This window comes from Delphinus delphis, chromosome 16 (assembly GCF_949987515.2).
Source record: "Delphinus delphis chromosome 16, mDelDel1.2, whole genome shotgun sequence".
Classification (NCBI taxonomy): domain Eukaryota; kingdom Metazoa; phylum Chordata; class Mammalia; order Artiodactyla; family Delphinidae; genus Delphinus; species Delphinus delphis.
In genome coordinates, this window is record NC_082698.1 from 79523610 (window position 1) to 79541355 (window position 17746).

The 17746-nt window shown below is 40.5% G+C and overlaps 2 protein-coding genes across 2 annotated transcripts in view; one reads left to right on the plus strand and one right to left on the minus strand.

Moving 5' to 3' along the window:
- Positions 1 to 10134, plus strand: part of TARBP1 (TAR (HIV-1) RNA binding protein 1) — a 62701-nt gene extending 52567 nt beyond the window's left edge. Inside the window, exons 24-30 of the mRNA XM_060035050.1 lie at positions 1341 to 1537; positions 3138 to 3219; positions 5159 to 5330; positions 8299 to 8490; positions 8675 to 8799; positions 9215 to 9351; positions 9688 to 10134. Of these exons, the coding sequence (XP_059891033.1) occupies positions 1341 to 1537; positions 3138 to 3219; positions 5159 to 5330; positions 8299 to 8490; positions 8675 to 8799; positions 9215 to 9351; positions 9688 to 9856 (1074 nt within the window). The 3' untranslated portion in view covers positions 9857 to 10134. The remainder of the gene's footprint in view (positions 1 to 1340; positions 1538 to 3137; positions 3220 to 5158; positions 5331 to 8298; positions 8491 to 8674; positions 8800 to 9214; positions 9352 to 9687) is intronic.
- Positions 10135 to 12770: 2636 nt separating this feature from the next.
- The window catches only part of COA6 (cytochrome c oxidase assembly factor 6), an 81195-nt gene continuing 76219 nt past the window's right edge, over positions 12771 to 17746 (minus strand). Inside the window, exon 3 of the mRNA XM_060033498.2 lies at positions 12771 to 16745. Coding sequence (XP_059889481.2) covers positions 16650 to 16745 — 96 coding nt within the window. The 3' untranslated portion in view covers positions 12771 to 16649. The remainder of the gene's footprint in view (positions 16746 to 17746) is intronic.

The following is a 17746-nucleotide window of genomic DNA, read 5'->3' on the forward strand; positions in this document are numbered from 1 at the left end:
CCTCTGCGCAGTGGGAAATCCACATGTAACTTTACAGTCACCGTAATTCAAGGTTCCTCATCTGTATCTGTGGATTCAACCACCCGAGGATCCTGTAGCACTGTAGTACGTCTTTAGTGGAAAAAAATTCCACGTATAAGTGGACCTGCACAGTTCAAACCCCTGTTGTTCAATGGTCAGCTGTCTGAAAGAAATGTTGTTTAGTGTTGAAAGTGAGGTAAAAATATTGGGGGGATAGGTTTCCTAGAACTTTTCAAAGTGTTGTCTTTAAGCACAGGAACAATCAGATTTCGTTGTTAACCTATTTCATCAATCCTAAGAACAGGTCTTTCTTCCCACCGCATTTTAACCTCAAAAACCATGATAATATCTTAAAATTGATGGTGTGTTACAGTGTCTGTCAGCCAGATGGCAGTGTGTTAGTTATAGTTATGTGAAAACTTGTGTTAACACCTTCTGGTAAGAGTTACGAAAGCTCTAGCATCAGGTAATAGCAGTTGTTATCTTTCTGTTTTAAATATGTGCAGGGAAGAGATTTGCTTACAATCTGTTGAGAGAAGTAAGATAGACAGGAAACTGTACTATTGCAGGGCTCTTAGCTTGGTGCAGCCCAGTAACATTTACAGATGAGCCGTTTGTAGGAGCATTAAGGTAGCTCCTGATACCTGTATTAAAAGTTTGAGTCCATCTGGTTTCCACATTAATACATGTCACTTCCTTTGCCTTTCAATATCTGTTGAACTGTGTGGTTTTAGAAATCAAGGATTATCATTGCATAAAATCTCCTGGCCGTGAAAGTGAAAAACTGTGAATTCCCAGGAAAAGACTACAGGGAAGTTTAAACTCTTATTATTTTTCTCCCCACTTCTTAATTTTCCTGCCACCACTCAGTGCTGTGTGGGTCCAAGGTCACTATTAGGGAAAACAGAGTAGTTCAGACCAGGGGAAAACAGCATTTTATGAGGTACCTTGCTCAAGTTCACTTAATATTTCTAACTTTTTCAGCCCATGGTAAGGTAGTAAGTGATGGAGACTTCTTTAAAACACTGGTCATACAGTGGTTAGCATGAAATACTTCATTCAGATTAACCTAGGTACTGGAGTATGGGGGAGAACATGTGTGGCAGCATGGTAAATAAAAACTAAAAAGCTGGGAAGATACTTCTCCTTCTTGAGGAAATCACTCCTGCCAGTGTATCCGTCTGAGAATGACGATGCAAAAACAGCGAAATAAGATTTTACTTTGTAGCATTTTTGTCACCTGTACTCCTTGTTTTTGGTCATACAGTCAAGGGTAAAATGGTCCATGTTTACATCTGAAGAATGTTTCTCCTTTTCAGAAACTCATTCTGAAGCAAGCCCTTATTGTCGTACTGCACTGGTGTTTTAATCACAATTTTAGCATTCGACTGTATGCCTTAGTTGCTCTTAAGAAAATCTGGAGCATGTGTAAGACATTGCACGTTGAAGAACTTGATGCTTTGACTTCCGTTATTGAATCCAGTCTGAATCAAGTGGAAAACATGCATGGAGCAGGGTAAGCAGGCCTTGTCCCCTTCCCCTCGGTCCAGCATTGTGTGCAGAGAGGGCAGAGAGGGTGCCCAGCTTTCAGCAGCTCCTGTTTACCCATCACGCTGCAGTGCACAGAGCTCGGATTAAGCAGCATTTAAGCAGCTCACTATTTGATGTGCAGTTTAATTACAGTTCTAAGTGCTGTCAGCTCTGTCATTGACCTCTTTTCTTTTTCTTTTTTTTTGCTCTTTAATCCTTGATCTTTAATTTAGGGACCTCCAGACGTTTCTCTTCAGCGTAGCCAAATGTTTTCATCCTCTGTTGTCAGAGAACTGCTGAGAAGTAGCATGACCGGACTCTAAAGCCATGCTCATAACCCCTCAGATGTCCGGGTTAAAGCTGGAAGCTCTTGCCTTTTTCTTTTCTAAGAGAACTTCTCTATCCCCCAAACAAAATCCTAGTCAGATGCTCAGTATCAAACAGATACAACACCGCTGCTGTGATGGAGTAGGTCGGGGTGCACGACTCAATAGCAAAACCCAGGGGGATGGGAGCTCGGACACACGTTGGGGTGCTGTCCTTTGAAGAGACCCTTGAAAGCCAAGGGGCAGAGAAGACAGGTGCATAAGGAGGGGCCAGTCTCTCATCTCAGGTCTCCTCTCCTCACCCCGCTGATGCTGAGGCCCAGCCGGCAGTGACAGGAGGGGCTGGGAACTCAGGGGTGACGGAGGTACGCTGGCCAGAGTAGGAGAATGATCTCACCGGGAGGGCATCTTGAAATTGCTGCTCAGCTTTTGGGTTGTCGGTCATGAATTTAAACTGAAACCTGCCGGTGGCCATGTTTTGTCACTTTTATTCCTCCCTCTTTTGCCTTCTAAAACTTGACACATTTTTGGGTTTTGTTGTTGTGAGCATGTACCTAAGTATTTAAAACCTCTTACTTTCACCTGGCTTAACAAAGTTGGTACAGTTTGGCTGCGTGTCGTGGATCTTCAGGGTAGAAAACGTGACTCACGTGGACTTCCCTGGCAGTCCCGAGGTTAAAACTCCGCGCTTCCACTGCAGTGGGCAATCCCTGGTCGGGGAACTGAGATCCCACATGCTGCGCGGCACAGCCAGAAACAAAAAAGGAACTTATGTAACGATTTTCCCTCCTGGGAAAAAAAAAAAAAAAAGCATTTATGGCCAGAGAGAGACATAAGGATCCCAGCCTAGATTTCTTACATGGTTCCCTTTTAGAATTCTTTTTGCCCAAGCAAGGGAGTTGTACCTGCGGCAGCCGTTCCTGTGAGATTTTCCCATCGTGGTCTGTTGACTGACGACTGTCTCCTCGATGGAGTGGAGACCTGAGTTTCATTCTTGTTGAGTCATTGTTTGACGTAGGACTGTGAGAGTTATTTAATTTCTTTGTCTGTCTTTGAGTTTCACTTCAAAACGTCAGATTTAGGGTCAGCTTTTAAGGACGCTGATCTTGGGAGATAGGGGTTATAAATCTTGGGATAAAATTCACAAGATTTTCCATGCATTCTAAATTCTGCAGTGCCTCTTTAAGAGAGCTACTTGGTTTGCCCCCTTACCGGAGTGGGTTCACTAGTCTGTACCTCACATGTATCTTTAACACTTAGGAACGCGAAGAAGAATTGGCAACGGATCCAGGAGCATTTCTTTTTTGCAGCGTTCCACCCACTTAAGGACTACTGTCTGGAGGTGAGCAGAGGGTCTAATTTGCGAACGACTCTCTTCCGTATCTTTAGTCCCCGTGCTTCCTTTCTGCCGCGGTTGTGGAAGGTGTACTGAGGTTAACTGTCCTTACAGCACCGCCTTCACGGTCGTAAAGTGCTCGGTGTAATTTTGTCACGGCTGCTTGCGCTTCACTCTTCAGCAGTGAAAACTGGCTAGTCATTTTCACTTTCTGTTTCTCAGGCAGTGTCTGGCTTGTAAACACTGGAAGGGGGAATATTTAACTCTGAACAGAAATCTGTTCTCACATTAAAAGGAAATGAGTGAGAACATTTGTGCAGGTGAGATCTGTTGTAACGAACGAAGCCCACTGTTATGAAAGAGCGAGAAGATCTACTCTTTTGTTAAGTGCCTGTTTTAGGTTCTGGATGGCTGGAATTGTATAGCAGATGACCCACCATCTCAGTGATCCTAACAGAATGTGCTTATATAATTCCTTTAAACTTATTACAGTTAGCATGTGAATTAATATACAGATTATTAAAATTGGTACATATATTACTTTCTCCCTTTTTCGACTACAGTTACAGCCTTGGAATTTAAAACGTGATCTAGGAATCTGGAAGTATCAGAAACTTCAGCTACCATGCATAAGCAGTTTTTTGTTGTTGTTGGGTTGTGTGTGTGTGTGTGTGGATTACTAATAAGCTGGCCTTTAAAAAAAATACAGATCTATATGTTGTGAGATAGTCATCATAAAACATTACTGTGTACTTTGTTGCTTCATTGCAAAAATTATTTAGGATTTTTCAAATATTTTAACGTGCTCTGTTCTGTGTCCTTTAGCGCCCAGAATGCTTTGTTTGACATCTTTCTGAAGGACTCTTAATAACTCTCTAGTGCTAAGTCAGCCTTTTCTATTCAGTTCTCCAGCAGGAGTAAGTCCCTTGCTTCCACTTTTCCTTCATCCTGACTTTGACTGCCTCACCCTCATATGTTTTATATATTTTATTCTCTATTAATTATACGAACCATAACTGTACATATCAAAGTAATGGCACACAAGAACTCTGTTTCTCTGCACGTTTGGAGCTATGCTTGGTACGTACTTAATGAACAGTTGCATTCATCATGCCAGTTTCAATTTGCACAAATATTGCTAATAAAGAGAAAACCATATTCATTCTAAAAGCTTTTATGAAGACTTGGACACTGTTATAAGTTTATTACTTTATTTTTAAATTGCCTGCTGTGCTTCTGACTCCTGTGCCTTTTCACATTTGAGGGTTATCTGGATCTCAGTTTTCTTGTCATAGGTAAGAAAAGGGGAGGATTGTCATGTAGTGACTGAATAACTGCTGTTCACAGTGGTGTCACCCTGTGCAGTTTACAAATCACTTTCATGTGCTCTTTTTTACCTGATTTTACCCTCATTTTACCAGTGAGGAAGTTGAAGCTGAGAGAGGCTAATGGCTTGTCTAACGTCACACAGCTAAGATACAGTCGAGGCAAAAATCTAGACTCTCAATTTGTATATTGGCAGCGAGAGTGAAGATCGGGCATCACAGGAGCTTGAATCTGATCGCTTATGGAGGTGTCTGGTTGTCAATAAATAGCATTTATCCAAATGTTGTCCAACATGAATGCTGATTAATTCCAAAACACTTCTTGCTTGTATTAAGAGCATGGTGTATACTATGTTACATACAGTTAGAAATACTGGAGTGGAAGATCTGCCCGCTCTCAAGGATTTCCTAAATTAATCTCTTAATTTCTTAGAGAAGATAAGAAGTATAGATAGACAGTTGCTACAAGATATAAATGAAAGTATGTCATTTGATCAGATGTGATAGTTTGGGAGAACACATCAGTAATAATAATTAAGTTGTACTTTAAACATGTTATCATGTATTTCTTTGTTATTTTTAAGGGAAGAAAATTTAGATGTTTACAATTCTCCTTTCAGACCATATTTTATATCCTTCCACGCCTTTCTGGCCTTGTTGAGGACGAGTGGATTGCCATTGGTAAATTCACCAGGTTCACTGACATTCCTTTAGATGCAAGATTTCAGTGGTACCTTTCTCCAGCTCAACTTTGTGAACTAAAACCAGGTGACTGGTCCCAGCAGGACATAGGTAAGAAAAACTTCTGTTTTACTTGTTCTGCCTGTTGCCTCGGTCAGGCTCATTGATTCACGTTACTTAGAATAGGTGCTTTGATAGTACCATTTTTCATGGATGTGGTGAATTCTGCTCCACTTAGAGAAAAGACAGAAGGCGTGGTGTCACTCTGACTAGTACTTTCAGTTGACATTGGCTTTGCTCTTAATAGCCAAAGAGAGCTTAATCTGCTTTACTATATAAAGCTAAAGGCTTCTGTCTTCTTTGAAGTATTGATAATTAATATTCATTGCTCTTCTACTATATATTTCTGAAAAAATATAGATATAAAAAAGGGCCAAATTAAGAAATCTCTTTTCTTGTCCTATTTGGGAGTGAAGCAGAGCTCTGCATTCCCTGCTCGGTCTGGCCGAACATCACTCATCTCTTACCCCTCTTTTCCCTATGGCTCCAGCCCTCCTTTCACGTGCCCCCGCCCCCATCCTTCCCTGCAGCTTTCTCAAGGACCCCCCCTTTTCCCTGTTACTTCCCGTCCTCCTCCTTCCCTTCACAGTCCAGCTGCCCCAAAAAACCGGGGACCAAGTCTCCCGCCCATTTTTAAAATCACAGCTAACCTTAAGAGCTGTGTAGTAGCGATCTGCATTCTCAGCATTTCTGTCACTCACATTTTGTCCTCCTTCTGGCTTCCCCAGCCCATAAGCATCATGGAAACTTCTTTCAGAAAAGCAGAAACTGTCTTTGTCTACTTCTTTACAAAATCTAAACAGATGCTCTTTCTTGCCATACCTGACCCTGTGTAGCATTTGCTTGCTCATTTCTTGCTCTCCTGATTCTTCTCCTCAGTCTGGCTTTTCTCTCCTTTGAGTTCCCCTCCCTCGTCCCTTATATTTATAGTTCTCTCAAATTTTAGTGTTTTCAGGAATCCCTTGGACATCATGTTGAAAGTGCAGATTCTTGGGTCCCACCCTTAGGTTTCTGTCTGGAGGAGAGTTCTAGGAAAGTGCATTTTTTTGATCAAATACTCTAGGTGGTTCATTTTAAGACTATCACCTTAAATTTATTTACTCCTTGTCAACAAAGATTTACTTATTGCCCCCTCTGTGCTGAACAAAAGACAAAGGCCCTGCCCTCAGGGCGCTTACATTCCTCCAGGGGGACAACCCTAAACAGATAAGATGTCAGGTAGTGTGGAGAAAAGAAAGCAGAGTAAGGAGTGTGAGGGAGGATTAAAAAGACCTTTTTAAGGAGCTGACATCGAGCAGAGGCTACTTGAAGTGACAGCAAGTCAGGCAAAGCCTGGGGAAGAGCAAATGTGGATTTGGGGGCAAAAGACAGTGACGGGAGCCTTCTCAGGGCGGAGGGGCCCGCCTGACCGGGAGGGGAGGAGAGGGGAGCCGCACATCTGCACATCTTGTCTGACTTCTGCCATGGCGTGAGTGGGGCAGAGAAGTGGGGAGTTACTGGATGGGGAGAAGGCTACAGAGGTCTTTGTTTGTTTTTGGTAAAGAGGGGGATATTGCAACAGGGTTTCTCTGCTGAGACGTGAATGCTAAATGCTTTCATTGGCCTGGTTTTCTTCTCATTCTGTTTGCTCTCCCTGCACGTTTTTATTAATTTCCACAACTGGAAACCACCACCTATGTAACTGCAACTTTCAGATCCTTATCTCTGGCCAGCCTCCTTCCTGAGCCTTCTAGACGCTTTCACTAGCTCATCTATAAGCTCTTTAAACTCAGTATCCAAATCCACGTTACCTTTCTGCCCAGACGCGCCTCTTCTAATCCCCTTCCTGTTAGTGGTCTCACAGGAGTCATTCTTCTGCGGTCCCTCTAGCCACATCCGTCAGTTATCAGATCTTGGCGATTATGCCCTTCCTCTTCAGCCCCTCTTGCAGAGACTGTTTTTGTCTTTTTTGGGCTAGTGTGAAAGCCTCTCGGTGGTTTTCCCTCCCCACTTATCCTCCACATTCGTTTTTAAGAGGGGTTTTTTCTGCAACACAAAACCAGTACTGTTACCCCCTTCTTAAAACCCTGTACTGCCTCCTGTCTGTAGAAGAAATTCTTTATCATTTTATACACAAAGCCCTAACGACCTGGTCTGAGTCACGTCCCTCCCTCCACTGCCGGCTGTGAGCAATGCCTGAGTCCGTGTCCTTCCGCGTCTGCTCGTGCGCAACGCGTCCACAGTCTGCCCCGCCCTTCCCACACGCTCTCCTTTGCAGACTTTTACACTCCCTTCCCTGAGCCCTCCTGCGTCTTGCTTTTTTGCCCCTCCCTCCCCCAGACATTAGCAACTCCTGTCTGTGTGGGCACACCCTCAGTATAGTACCGCGTCGGTCGTGGTTCCATGCGTGTCTCTTCCCTCCCCAGTAACCTAAGTGCCCCCGTTTGCTCAGTCAGGTCTGGAGTGGGAAGGAGAGCCTGGAAGGAGAGTCTCAGTCCTGAACTAGAGATCACAACGCACATTAGACAGCTCAGTAACATCCGTGTACTCATCGCGGTAGCCAAGAGATAACTGCTCCAAAGAACAGTCCTCGTTTTTAGAAAAGGTCCCCCAAGTACTTGGAAGATAATTTAAGATAAAGCCTGTTGGTTGTTTTCCGGCATACAATATTTCTACAGAAAATTCCAATCTAATAACACCATTGTTTGTAAGATACGCCATCATTTTATGTAACTCTAAGAAAAGAATGCTGCCAAACCCATGATACCCTTATGGATTCTAAGATGCTTCCCAATTTGGGGTATGCCAAAATGGAAGAAATGTGCAGCTTTGATTTTCATGAAATATTGTCGTATTTTGGTTAGCAGGGTAGAATTTGAACATTTTAAACTGTTACCGAAAATGACCATTGTATCTGAATCCAAGTAAAGTTCTTTAGTCAATGAATCTCATTCTAAACTATCATTTTAAGCTCTTAAAAAAGTATATATGCATGTAAATCAATAGAGAGGAAGATTTATATTTTCTTTTTCTTTCCCAGGTTCTAACTCGGGCGAAGCAGATAACGAGTCAGAGTGGAGTGATGTTCAGAAGAAGATTATCCCATGGAGAAACAATGTTCCCGACTTAGACCTGGAGCTGGTATTTCAGGATCGTGCGGCCAAACTTGGGAAGTCACTCAGCAGACTGATTGTAGTGGCCTCACTCGTTGACAAACCAACCAACTTAGGAGGTAAAATTAGAGTTTCCACTGGGCTTGCTTAACATCTTCTGATCCCGAAAATTTGTAATTGACCCAGTGCCATTTGTGGCCTCTCTTCCACATTTCCCCCTCTCCGGGAGCTTCAGAGGAATGCCTGGGACCTAGTGAACTTGGCCTTAGACTGGCGGCAGTAACCCCGGCTTGTCCTGTGCAGGGCTGTGCCGGACCTGTGAGGTGTTCGGGGCCTCGGCGCTCGTGGTTGGCAGCCTTCAGTGCATCAGAGACAAGCAGTTTCAGCACCTCAGCGTTTCAGCGGAACAGTGGCTTCCTTTAGTGGAGGTGGGCGCAAAGTGATGTATTATTAAAATTTTCATTTGCTAGACTCTTTTGTAGTACTCTGTCTTCACGTTACCAGCCCTTTCGCAGTAGTCCAGCCTTTGATAGCTTAAAAATAATACTGAAAAGTAAACTACAGCCCACTCTGTTCTCCTGTTCTTATTATCTTTCACACTGTTGTATTTTTAGAAATCAATAATGTAGAATTCTTTTCAGTAAAATGTGTCCTGTTATAAGTCACTCTCGTTTGATAAATTTATGAGATGTTGGGAGCGTTCTTTTTTATAGTGTATAATTCTGTCCTTTTCCTTTTAACAAATTTCAGTTTCATGAAAGTGTTTTTCTTTAACTGATTTTACCCCCAGGAGGGCTGTAAGTGAATGATTTAATATTCTGCTCTTTGTAAACGAATATTAAGGTAAAACCACCTCAGCTGATCGATTATCTGCAACAGAAAAAAGCAGAAGGTTACACCATCGTGGGTGTGGAACAGACTGTGAAAAGTTTAGACCTAACCCAGTACTGCTTCCCTGAGAAGTCTCTACTCTTGTTGGGGTAAGAACACTGTCTTGAGAGTCTGTCTAGAAAACGTTTCAGAAGGTTTACAGTTTTACCTGGACTCTTGATCATACACCTGTACCTGGCTTTTGACTTGCAAGGTTTATGGAAAGCCCCCGTAAGTTTTCGTTTTATTTCACCCGTTTGGGATGGTCAGGTGAACACAGAATTGACCCATAAACCTTCTTGTTACACTCTTCTTTATTTTCCTGGTACCATAGACTTGTGTCATTGTCTCTTAACCTGTCTCTTCCAGTAACATCCAGGATATCTGAGAAAAAAATTGTTTATTATAAGAAAACTAACCTTTCTTCTCCCATTTTTCTGAATCAGAAATGAACGGGAAGGAATTCCAGCAAATCTGATCCAGCAACTGGACGTGTGTGTGGAAATTCCTCAACAGGGCATCATCCGCTCCCTCAACGTCCACGTGAGTGGAGCTCTGCTCATCTGGGAATACACCAGGCAGCAGCTGCTGAAGCAGGGGGACCCCAGGTCCTGAAGCTTGTGCCTTGTCTGAGACGAGTTATCAAGTTATCGAGTTATCTATCGGTGCTGTTGAAACATTGTTTTAGAACTATTTGGACTGATGAGATAGATTCTGAAATCGGTTGGGATAATTTGCATTTCTTTATTTGCAGTTTAATGCCAAAACTTTGTCGTGTGCCTTAACTATATTGCTGTATGTTGTCCCCTTTAATAAACCTTTTTTAAAGCTGAGTTGTATTGCTGCTTTAATAAAATATTTTAAGCAATTGTGGAAATAAAACAATGTATTTTAAAAAGATCATTTCTTTCCTAGAAACTAGTATTGTCAGAAATGTGGATCATGGTAGGAGGAAGGCAGAATTAGGGCAGCTCTGATTATCTGTGAATACCACACCCCTGTCAAGAGCGAGCGCGGGGTGGGGGGGGGGGGGGCGGGGAGCAAAGCTTCAGCATGAGGAGGAGCCACTGGCCTCTTTCTGCTGATTTGTATCTACTTCTGCGCAGGGAGGAAACATGCTTGGCAAGGTGCCAAACCAGCTTCCCTGTAAGTAAGTTCATAACTTATTTTTAAAGCCATAAACTAGGCCATAATCGTTCATATGAAGTTTTTAGGAAATTTTCATATGCCATCTTTGCTCAGGGTTCAAATAGTGATTAGAAATAGTCTACCTTCTGACGGTTGTCAACGTGGACCCAAAGGAGGTGACACCCTTGCACATCGTTACCAGTAGTGAGAATGGAACCCACGAGGGTTGATGTGCTGTTTCTCTTCTTCTGAGGGTTTTTTGTTTGTTTGATATTAGGATTACTTTATTATTTAATGGTAACTGTCACCATCCAGCAGTGCACTTCAATCATGTCTGGGTCCTTTTTTAATAATAATTAAGTTTCAGAGTTCGTTACCTGTTATGTACTTTTTTCTTCTGTAGCTTTATTTTTTAATTTATATTTTTACTCTACAATATCACTTATATGTAGAATCTAAAAAATAATACAAATGGATCTATATGCAAAACCGAAACAGACTCACAGATACAGAGGGCTTCCCTGGTGGCGCAGTGGTTGAGACTCCGCCTGCCGGTGCGGGGGACGCGGGTTCGTGTCCCGGTCTAGGGGGATCCCACGTGCCGCGGAGCGGCTGGGCCCGTGGGCCATGGCTGCTGAGCCTGCGTGTCTGGAGCCTGTGCTCCGCAACGGGAGAGGCCACAACAGTGAGAGGCCCGCGTACCGGAAAAAAAAACAAAAAACCTAGTGGTTACCAAAGGGGAGAAGGAAGGGGGGAGGGCCAAGTTAGGGGTATGAGATGAACAGATACAAGCTACTATATATAAAATAGATAAGCAACAAGGATATACTGTATAGCACAGTGAACTATACCCAGTATCTTGAAATAACCTATAATGGAATATAATCTGTAAAAACACTGAATCACTATGCTGTACACCTGCAACTAACAATATTGTAAATGAACTATACTTCAATTAAAAAAAAAAAGAAAATGAATACAAAGAACTTGCATTTAAATAAAATAGCCAAGACTATACAAACATGTAGAGAAAGAAATGTAGAGAATAATTAGAATTAGGTGGGGTTTTCCACCCATTATATCATAAAGCAAATTTTGCACTCACATTCTTCATTCCACTTTGGAGGCTCAAGTCAGAATTAAAATAGAGTCAATTTGTTGCTGGTCATTTTACATTAGCTCTTTGTTGTTACTGTAAGAATAATACATTCTCATGAGGAAAAAATTTAAAGTCTGGTGAAGGATGGAGAGGGGACAGTAAAAGTGGATGCCACATAAATCCAGGGTAGAATATTCAGTGGTGGGATTGAATACAATTATATCATTTGGAAGCCCCAGAACAACATTTCTCCTCCTACTTCTCTATACTTCAGGTACAGTAATCCACCCCCATCACCTGGGACAGAGATGGAAATAGGAACAAAGTGATAAGGTGACTTTCTCACAGTCTCACACATCAGTTGGCTTCAAAAATCAGACCAGTGTAATAATTTGTCTGATTTGTAATAATAATTTATTATTATATATTTATATATATATATATTATATATAATATATATAATATATATTATATATATTATATATATTATATATATTATACATACATAATATATATATAATATATATAATATATAATACATATATAATATATATTTATATATATATAATATATATAATATATATTATAAATAAAATATTATTGTAATATATATTTATTATTTTATTTATTTTTATTTTTATTTATTTTATTATTTTATTTATTTATTATTTATTTATTTATTTTATTATTTTATTTATTTTTATTATATATTATAAATAAAAATATTTATTGTAATAAATATATATTTATTTTTTTATATTTTTTATATATATTTATTTTTTTGTTTTTTTATATATTTTTTATATTTATTTTTATATATAAAATATATATTATATATAATATATAATATATATAAAATATATATAATAATATATATATTATTATATATTATAAATAAAAATATTTTTTATTGTAATAAAATCAGACAAATTTGTAATAATTTGTCTGATTTGTAATAATTTGTCTGATTTCCAGACAAAAGGATGTGAACATCCTCGGTTCGGCACCGAAAGCCTTGGCCCTTCTGAAGTCACTCATCACAAATTCCAGACATAACCTGCTGGAATTTGTCAGTGAGAATGCAGGTTGCAGCAAGGGCCAAGCTAGTCAAGGCGGATGCCAAGTTCACTGTCGTTCATTGTTTCTGCATTCCAGGCACTCTGCTAAGCAGTTTATGTGCATTTTCTCTTGTAATCCCCAAGGACCTACTCGATGAATCTGGGAAAGGAAATTCAGACTGGGAGGCTCAGCAGTTTCTGGGCTCTTACTTTTCCAGGGAGAGTTCTCAAGTTGTAAGATTACCATTTGGGGGCTTGCCGCGGAACATTCTGGATTGTTTCCACTTTCCAGTGAAAACGATGCTGCAGTGAAGACTCGCAGACGTGGTCTTGCTCGTTCCGCTGCTTTGAATCATACTGTTGAGTCGTATTTCTGGGGTTCCATATAGGCACTCCCGACTCAGACTAGTGACAGAGCAGCCACCAAGCTCCAGCAAGTCCCAGACCAAGAATTCCGCGCGGCGGGGCGGTGCCTCCTCCCGGGAGGCGTGTCTGTAGCTTTATTAAAATAATTTTTGTTTTGCAGGAGAGCTGCAAAGATAGTGCATCGTTTCCATATGCCCTTCACCCAGATGCCTCTAATAGGATCTTACATAACCATGGACATTTATCAAAACTAAGAAGTTAACGTTGCTAATGGTGCTGTTCACTAAGCAGACTACAATCCTGATCTATATCCAGACTTCCCATCTCCCACTGATAACACTTTTTCTGTTCCAGGAGCACTGACTTTGGCATCCAGGATGCTGCTCCTTTATTACTTGGAACTCCTCTGTAAGGAAGTCTTGTCCTTTCGTCAGTCATCTGTTTATGGCAGGGCGGATGGTTGGCTCTTGTGTCCTTTGGCATGCCCTTTTTTTTTTTTTTTTTAAGTACTTTCTTACATTCTTATATACACAATGCTCCAGGCTCATCTTTACTCTCTCTATACCAGTTCTAGAGTCAGACATTTCACCAAGGATCATTGGTTCCATTTATTGGTGAATACTATTAGAAATCGAGATCTGGGTGCTGGGTGTGCTCGTTGCTCCTGGACTTGTCACTGCAGGCCCTCTCAGTGGACAGAGCTGGGTGTCCACCAGCCCATGTGTGTACAAGTACTACGTCCAGATATGTTCACATAAACAGGAATTCTTCCCGCTGTCTCTGACACCAATCCAACACCACAGGGTTCATTCTAACATGCACCTCTTATTTTTAACTGCTTTTTCTAACACAAACCTGGTTCTCATGACTGTAGTTTCAGAATTGCTGCACCACATCCCTGTGAAATTTAGCGATGTGCGTAGTCCTTTTTGTCTTCAGTCTTACAGAATCCAGTCAGAATTCCATTTTTCAAAGTTATTGTGGGTCAGCCCCTTTCTTATCCATCCCTTTCAGTGAGTTTGTCATATATTTATAATACTTAGATTCATTTATCATTCTTCGTTCCAAACTAGAATTCCTCCAAAATCCTGGTTGATTTCATTTTTATTTATTTACTTATTTTGAGATGGATGGGACTAATATTTTCTTTTTTTCTTTAGGCTGTGTGGGCTCTTCGTTCCTGCAGACGCACAGGCTTCTCTAGTTGCGGCCCAAAGGCTCTAGAGCGCGTGGGCTCAGTAGTTGTGGCATGCGGGCTTTGCTGCAGTACGTGGGATCTTAGTTCCCCGACCAGGGATCGAACCCGGGCCCCCTGCATTGGGAGTGCAGTCTTAACCACTGGACCACCAGGGAAGTCCCCCTGGTTGATTTGATTTTAATGTGCACACAAAGTTACTCTCTACTGTGTACAGTCCTGTGGGTTTTGACAAGTGCATACATGGAGGCACCACCACAGTGCCATAGAAAACAGCTTCCAGCTAAAAATCCCTTTGTGTAACCCTTTCAGAGTCGACCCCTTTCCCCACCAGCAGTGAATGCCAGGTTTCTGTTGCTATGCCTCTTCATCAGTACTTGGTACTATCAACTTTCTTTAATTTAAGGCACTCTAACAGGTGCGTAGTGATAGGTCATCACGGTTTTAATTTACTCTACAAATAATATGGAGCATCTTTTCATAATATAATATTATTTCTAACACTATGAATAGAGTTGTAAAAATATTCACGTAATTTGCCTATTTTTTTAACTTGGGCTATTTTTAAAATAGGGGTTTGTTATTCTGGATACAAGTTCTTTAATGAGATATGTGATTTGCAGTATTTTCTCCCAGTTTTATCTTTTCATTCTCTTAATTGTATCTTTCACAGAGCAGAAATTTTTAATACTGATAAAGTCCAACTTAGCTTTTTTTTTTCCTCTTATGGATTGTGCTTTTGAGGTCATCATCTAAAAATTCACTTCCAGGGCTTCCCTGGTGGCGCAGTGGTTAAGAATCCACCTGCCAATGCAGGGGACACAGGTTCGATCCCTAGTCCAGGAAGATCACAGATGCCGTGGGGCAACTAAGCCCATGCGCCACAACTACTGAGCCTGTGCTCTAGAGCCCGCGAGCCACAACTGCTGAAGTCTGTGTGCCTACAGCCCGTGCTCTGCAACAAGAGAAGCCACTGCAATGAGAAGCCCACGCACCACAAAGGAGATCCAATGCAGCCAAAAATAAAATAAATAAAACAAATTTTTTAAAAAGTTAAGACGTTATAAAAATTCACTTCCAAACCCCAAATCATGCAGAATTTCTCCATATTTTCTTCTGGAAGTTATATAGTTTTATATTTTACATTTAAGTCTATGCTCCATTTCGAGGTTTTTTTTTTTGTTTTTTTTTTTAACAAGGTGCAGTTTATGTCAAGGCTCTTTTTGTTGTGCATGGACATCCAATTTTTCCAGCACCATTTGCTGAAAAGATTATCCTTTACGGAATCGCCTTTTCACCCTGTCCAAACTCAGTTGACTCTAACTGTGTGGGTATATTTCTGGGCTCTGATCTATTCTACTGAACTATGTGTCTATCCTTCTGCCAATACCATACTATCTTAATCACTGTAGCTTTACAATAAGCTTTAAAATCATATAATATGAATCTTCCAATTTTGTTCTTTTCAGAATTGTTTTGGCTATCTTAGGTCCTTTGACTTTCCATACAAATTTTAGAATCAGCTTGGTAGAATCTACCAAAAATCCTGAGATTTTGATTGGGGTTGTTTTGAACCCATAGAACAAACTGGGGAGAACTTAACAGTAAATTAACAACACTGAGTCTTCTAATCCATGAACACTGTACCTCTCCCCAATTAAGTTGATCTCTGATTTCAAGTGTTTTGTAGTTCTCAGGATATAGGTCCTGCACATACTGTTAGATTTATATCTAAGTATTCCTTTTATTTTTAGTTTTTTTAATGCTACTGTAAATGGTACATTTTAAATTTTATTTTAGATTCCAGCTGTTCATTGCTGGTATACACAAATATGATTTTCTTTTGTATATTGACCTTGTTTCCTGCCACCTTTCTAAGATTCACTTATTAATTCTAGGTGCTCTTTTTGTCGATTCTTTGGGATTTTCTACAGAGATAATCATATTGTCCATGAATACAGCCAGTTTTATTTGTTCCTTCCCATTTGTGTGCTTTTTTTCTTTTGAGGTAGCTAGGAATCCAGTACCATGTTGAATAGGAGAAGTGAGGATATCCTTCCCTTGTTACTGATTTGAGGGAAAAAGCATTCATTGTCTTATCATTATTAGCTGTAGGGTTTTTTGTAGATAGCTTTTATTATTTTACCCGTATATTTTAAGTTGAACCTTCTTCCATTCCTCATTTTTTTCTGTCTGTATTAAAATGCTAACTCCCAGGACAATGGCAAATCTTATTTTTTTCAGTGGTTATCCATATCTCTATCAATAATAGTATTTGCCTACTACCCATCCTCCAACAACAAAAAAGGTACATGTTTTCATAAGCTTTAATTTTTTTCTTAAAATATGTGTTTTTTACTCAATTAAGCATATTTCATACCATTTTATTTCAAATCTGTCTTTTGAAAAATGGAATCTTGTTACTTGACCATTTAAGTTAAGAGTTGTATATATGGAACAAGCATTGGTGTTTGCCATCATTCAAACTACGGTTGTCACACAGAGCATTTTTGAATGTCCAGAAAAAATTATTTCAACCTTTCTGAAATGTTCAGGAACAGCCTAGGACTTTGCGGCTGTTTTCGGAGGCTGGAACTCTCCTGCTTCAAATTTTTCTTTGAATTTTAAGTAGTCTCTTCTTTTATCAAAATATTTTATCTGTTGAGAAAAAAGGGTCTGAGATAAGGGCAAGCTATGCAGCTTAAACAAAAGCACAGACTTAAATGTAACTAATTATTCAATATAAATCATGTAAGTGGCCTAAGTAATTTATATTTTAGAACCATTTTGAATCAGTGCATCTTATGTATAAGAGTCTCTAAAGAGACTATAGACCGGTGAGTCCTAACCCTTTTTGGGTTACTGACCCTGTTGAGAATTTGAGTGCCCTGTGCACCTTCTCAAGAAGTATACGTGCTTACACATGTGAAATGTACTATGCAAGTGCACAGTCCATAGGGCTCTCAGGTCATAAGACTTCATGATTTAGAACTCCTGCAGCTCGGGGTCTCTTCCCTCCGCCGACACGGAACTCCCCAGAGGCCAAGGGGAGGGCGGCCTCACTGAGGCTGCCGGTTCTGGAGGGGCCCCGGCGGCCAAAGCCGCGACACTCGTGTGGACGGCGGGCCGGAGATTTATCCTGTAATAAAATACCGTCTATCGAAAGACGTACATGTGAACCACTACCTTTTTTGCAGTTTATAAATCTTGGTTGCAATTTACTCACAGAACTGAGCTTTGGAACTTCCAGGCCCAGCATGGAATGCAGTTTTTCCACAAGTAATACACCAGAAATACATCTACACGTGGAACAACTCCTACAGAACACCTACTGAACGCTGGCAGAAGACCTCAGACCTCCCAAAAGACAACGGATCATCACAAATTGAGGAGGTGGACTTTGAGAGCAAGATTTATGATATTTTCCCCTTTTCCTCTTTTTGTGAGTGTGTATGTGTATGCTTCTGTGTGAGAGTTTGTCTGTATAGCTTTGCTTCCACCATTTCTCCTAGGGATCTATACATCCTTTTTTTTAAATTTTTTTTCTCTTAATTATTTTTTTACTTTAATAACTTTATTATATTTTATCTTACTTTATTTTATTTTACTTTATCTTCATTCTTTCTTCTTTTCCTTCCTTCCCTCCTTCCTTCCTCCCT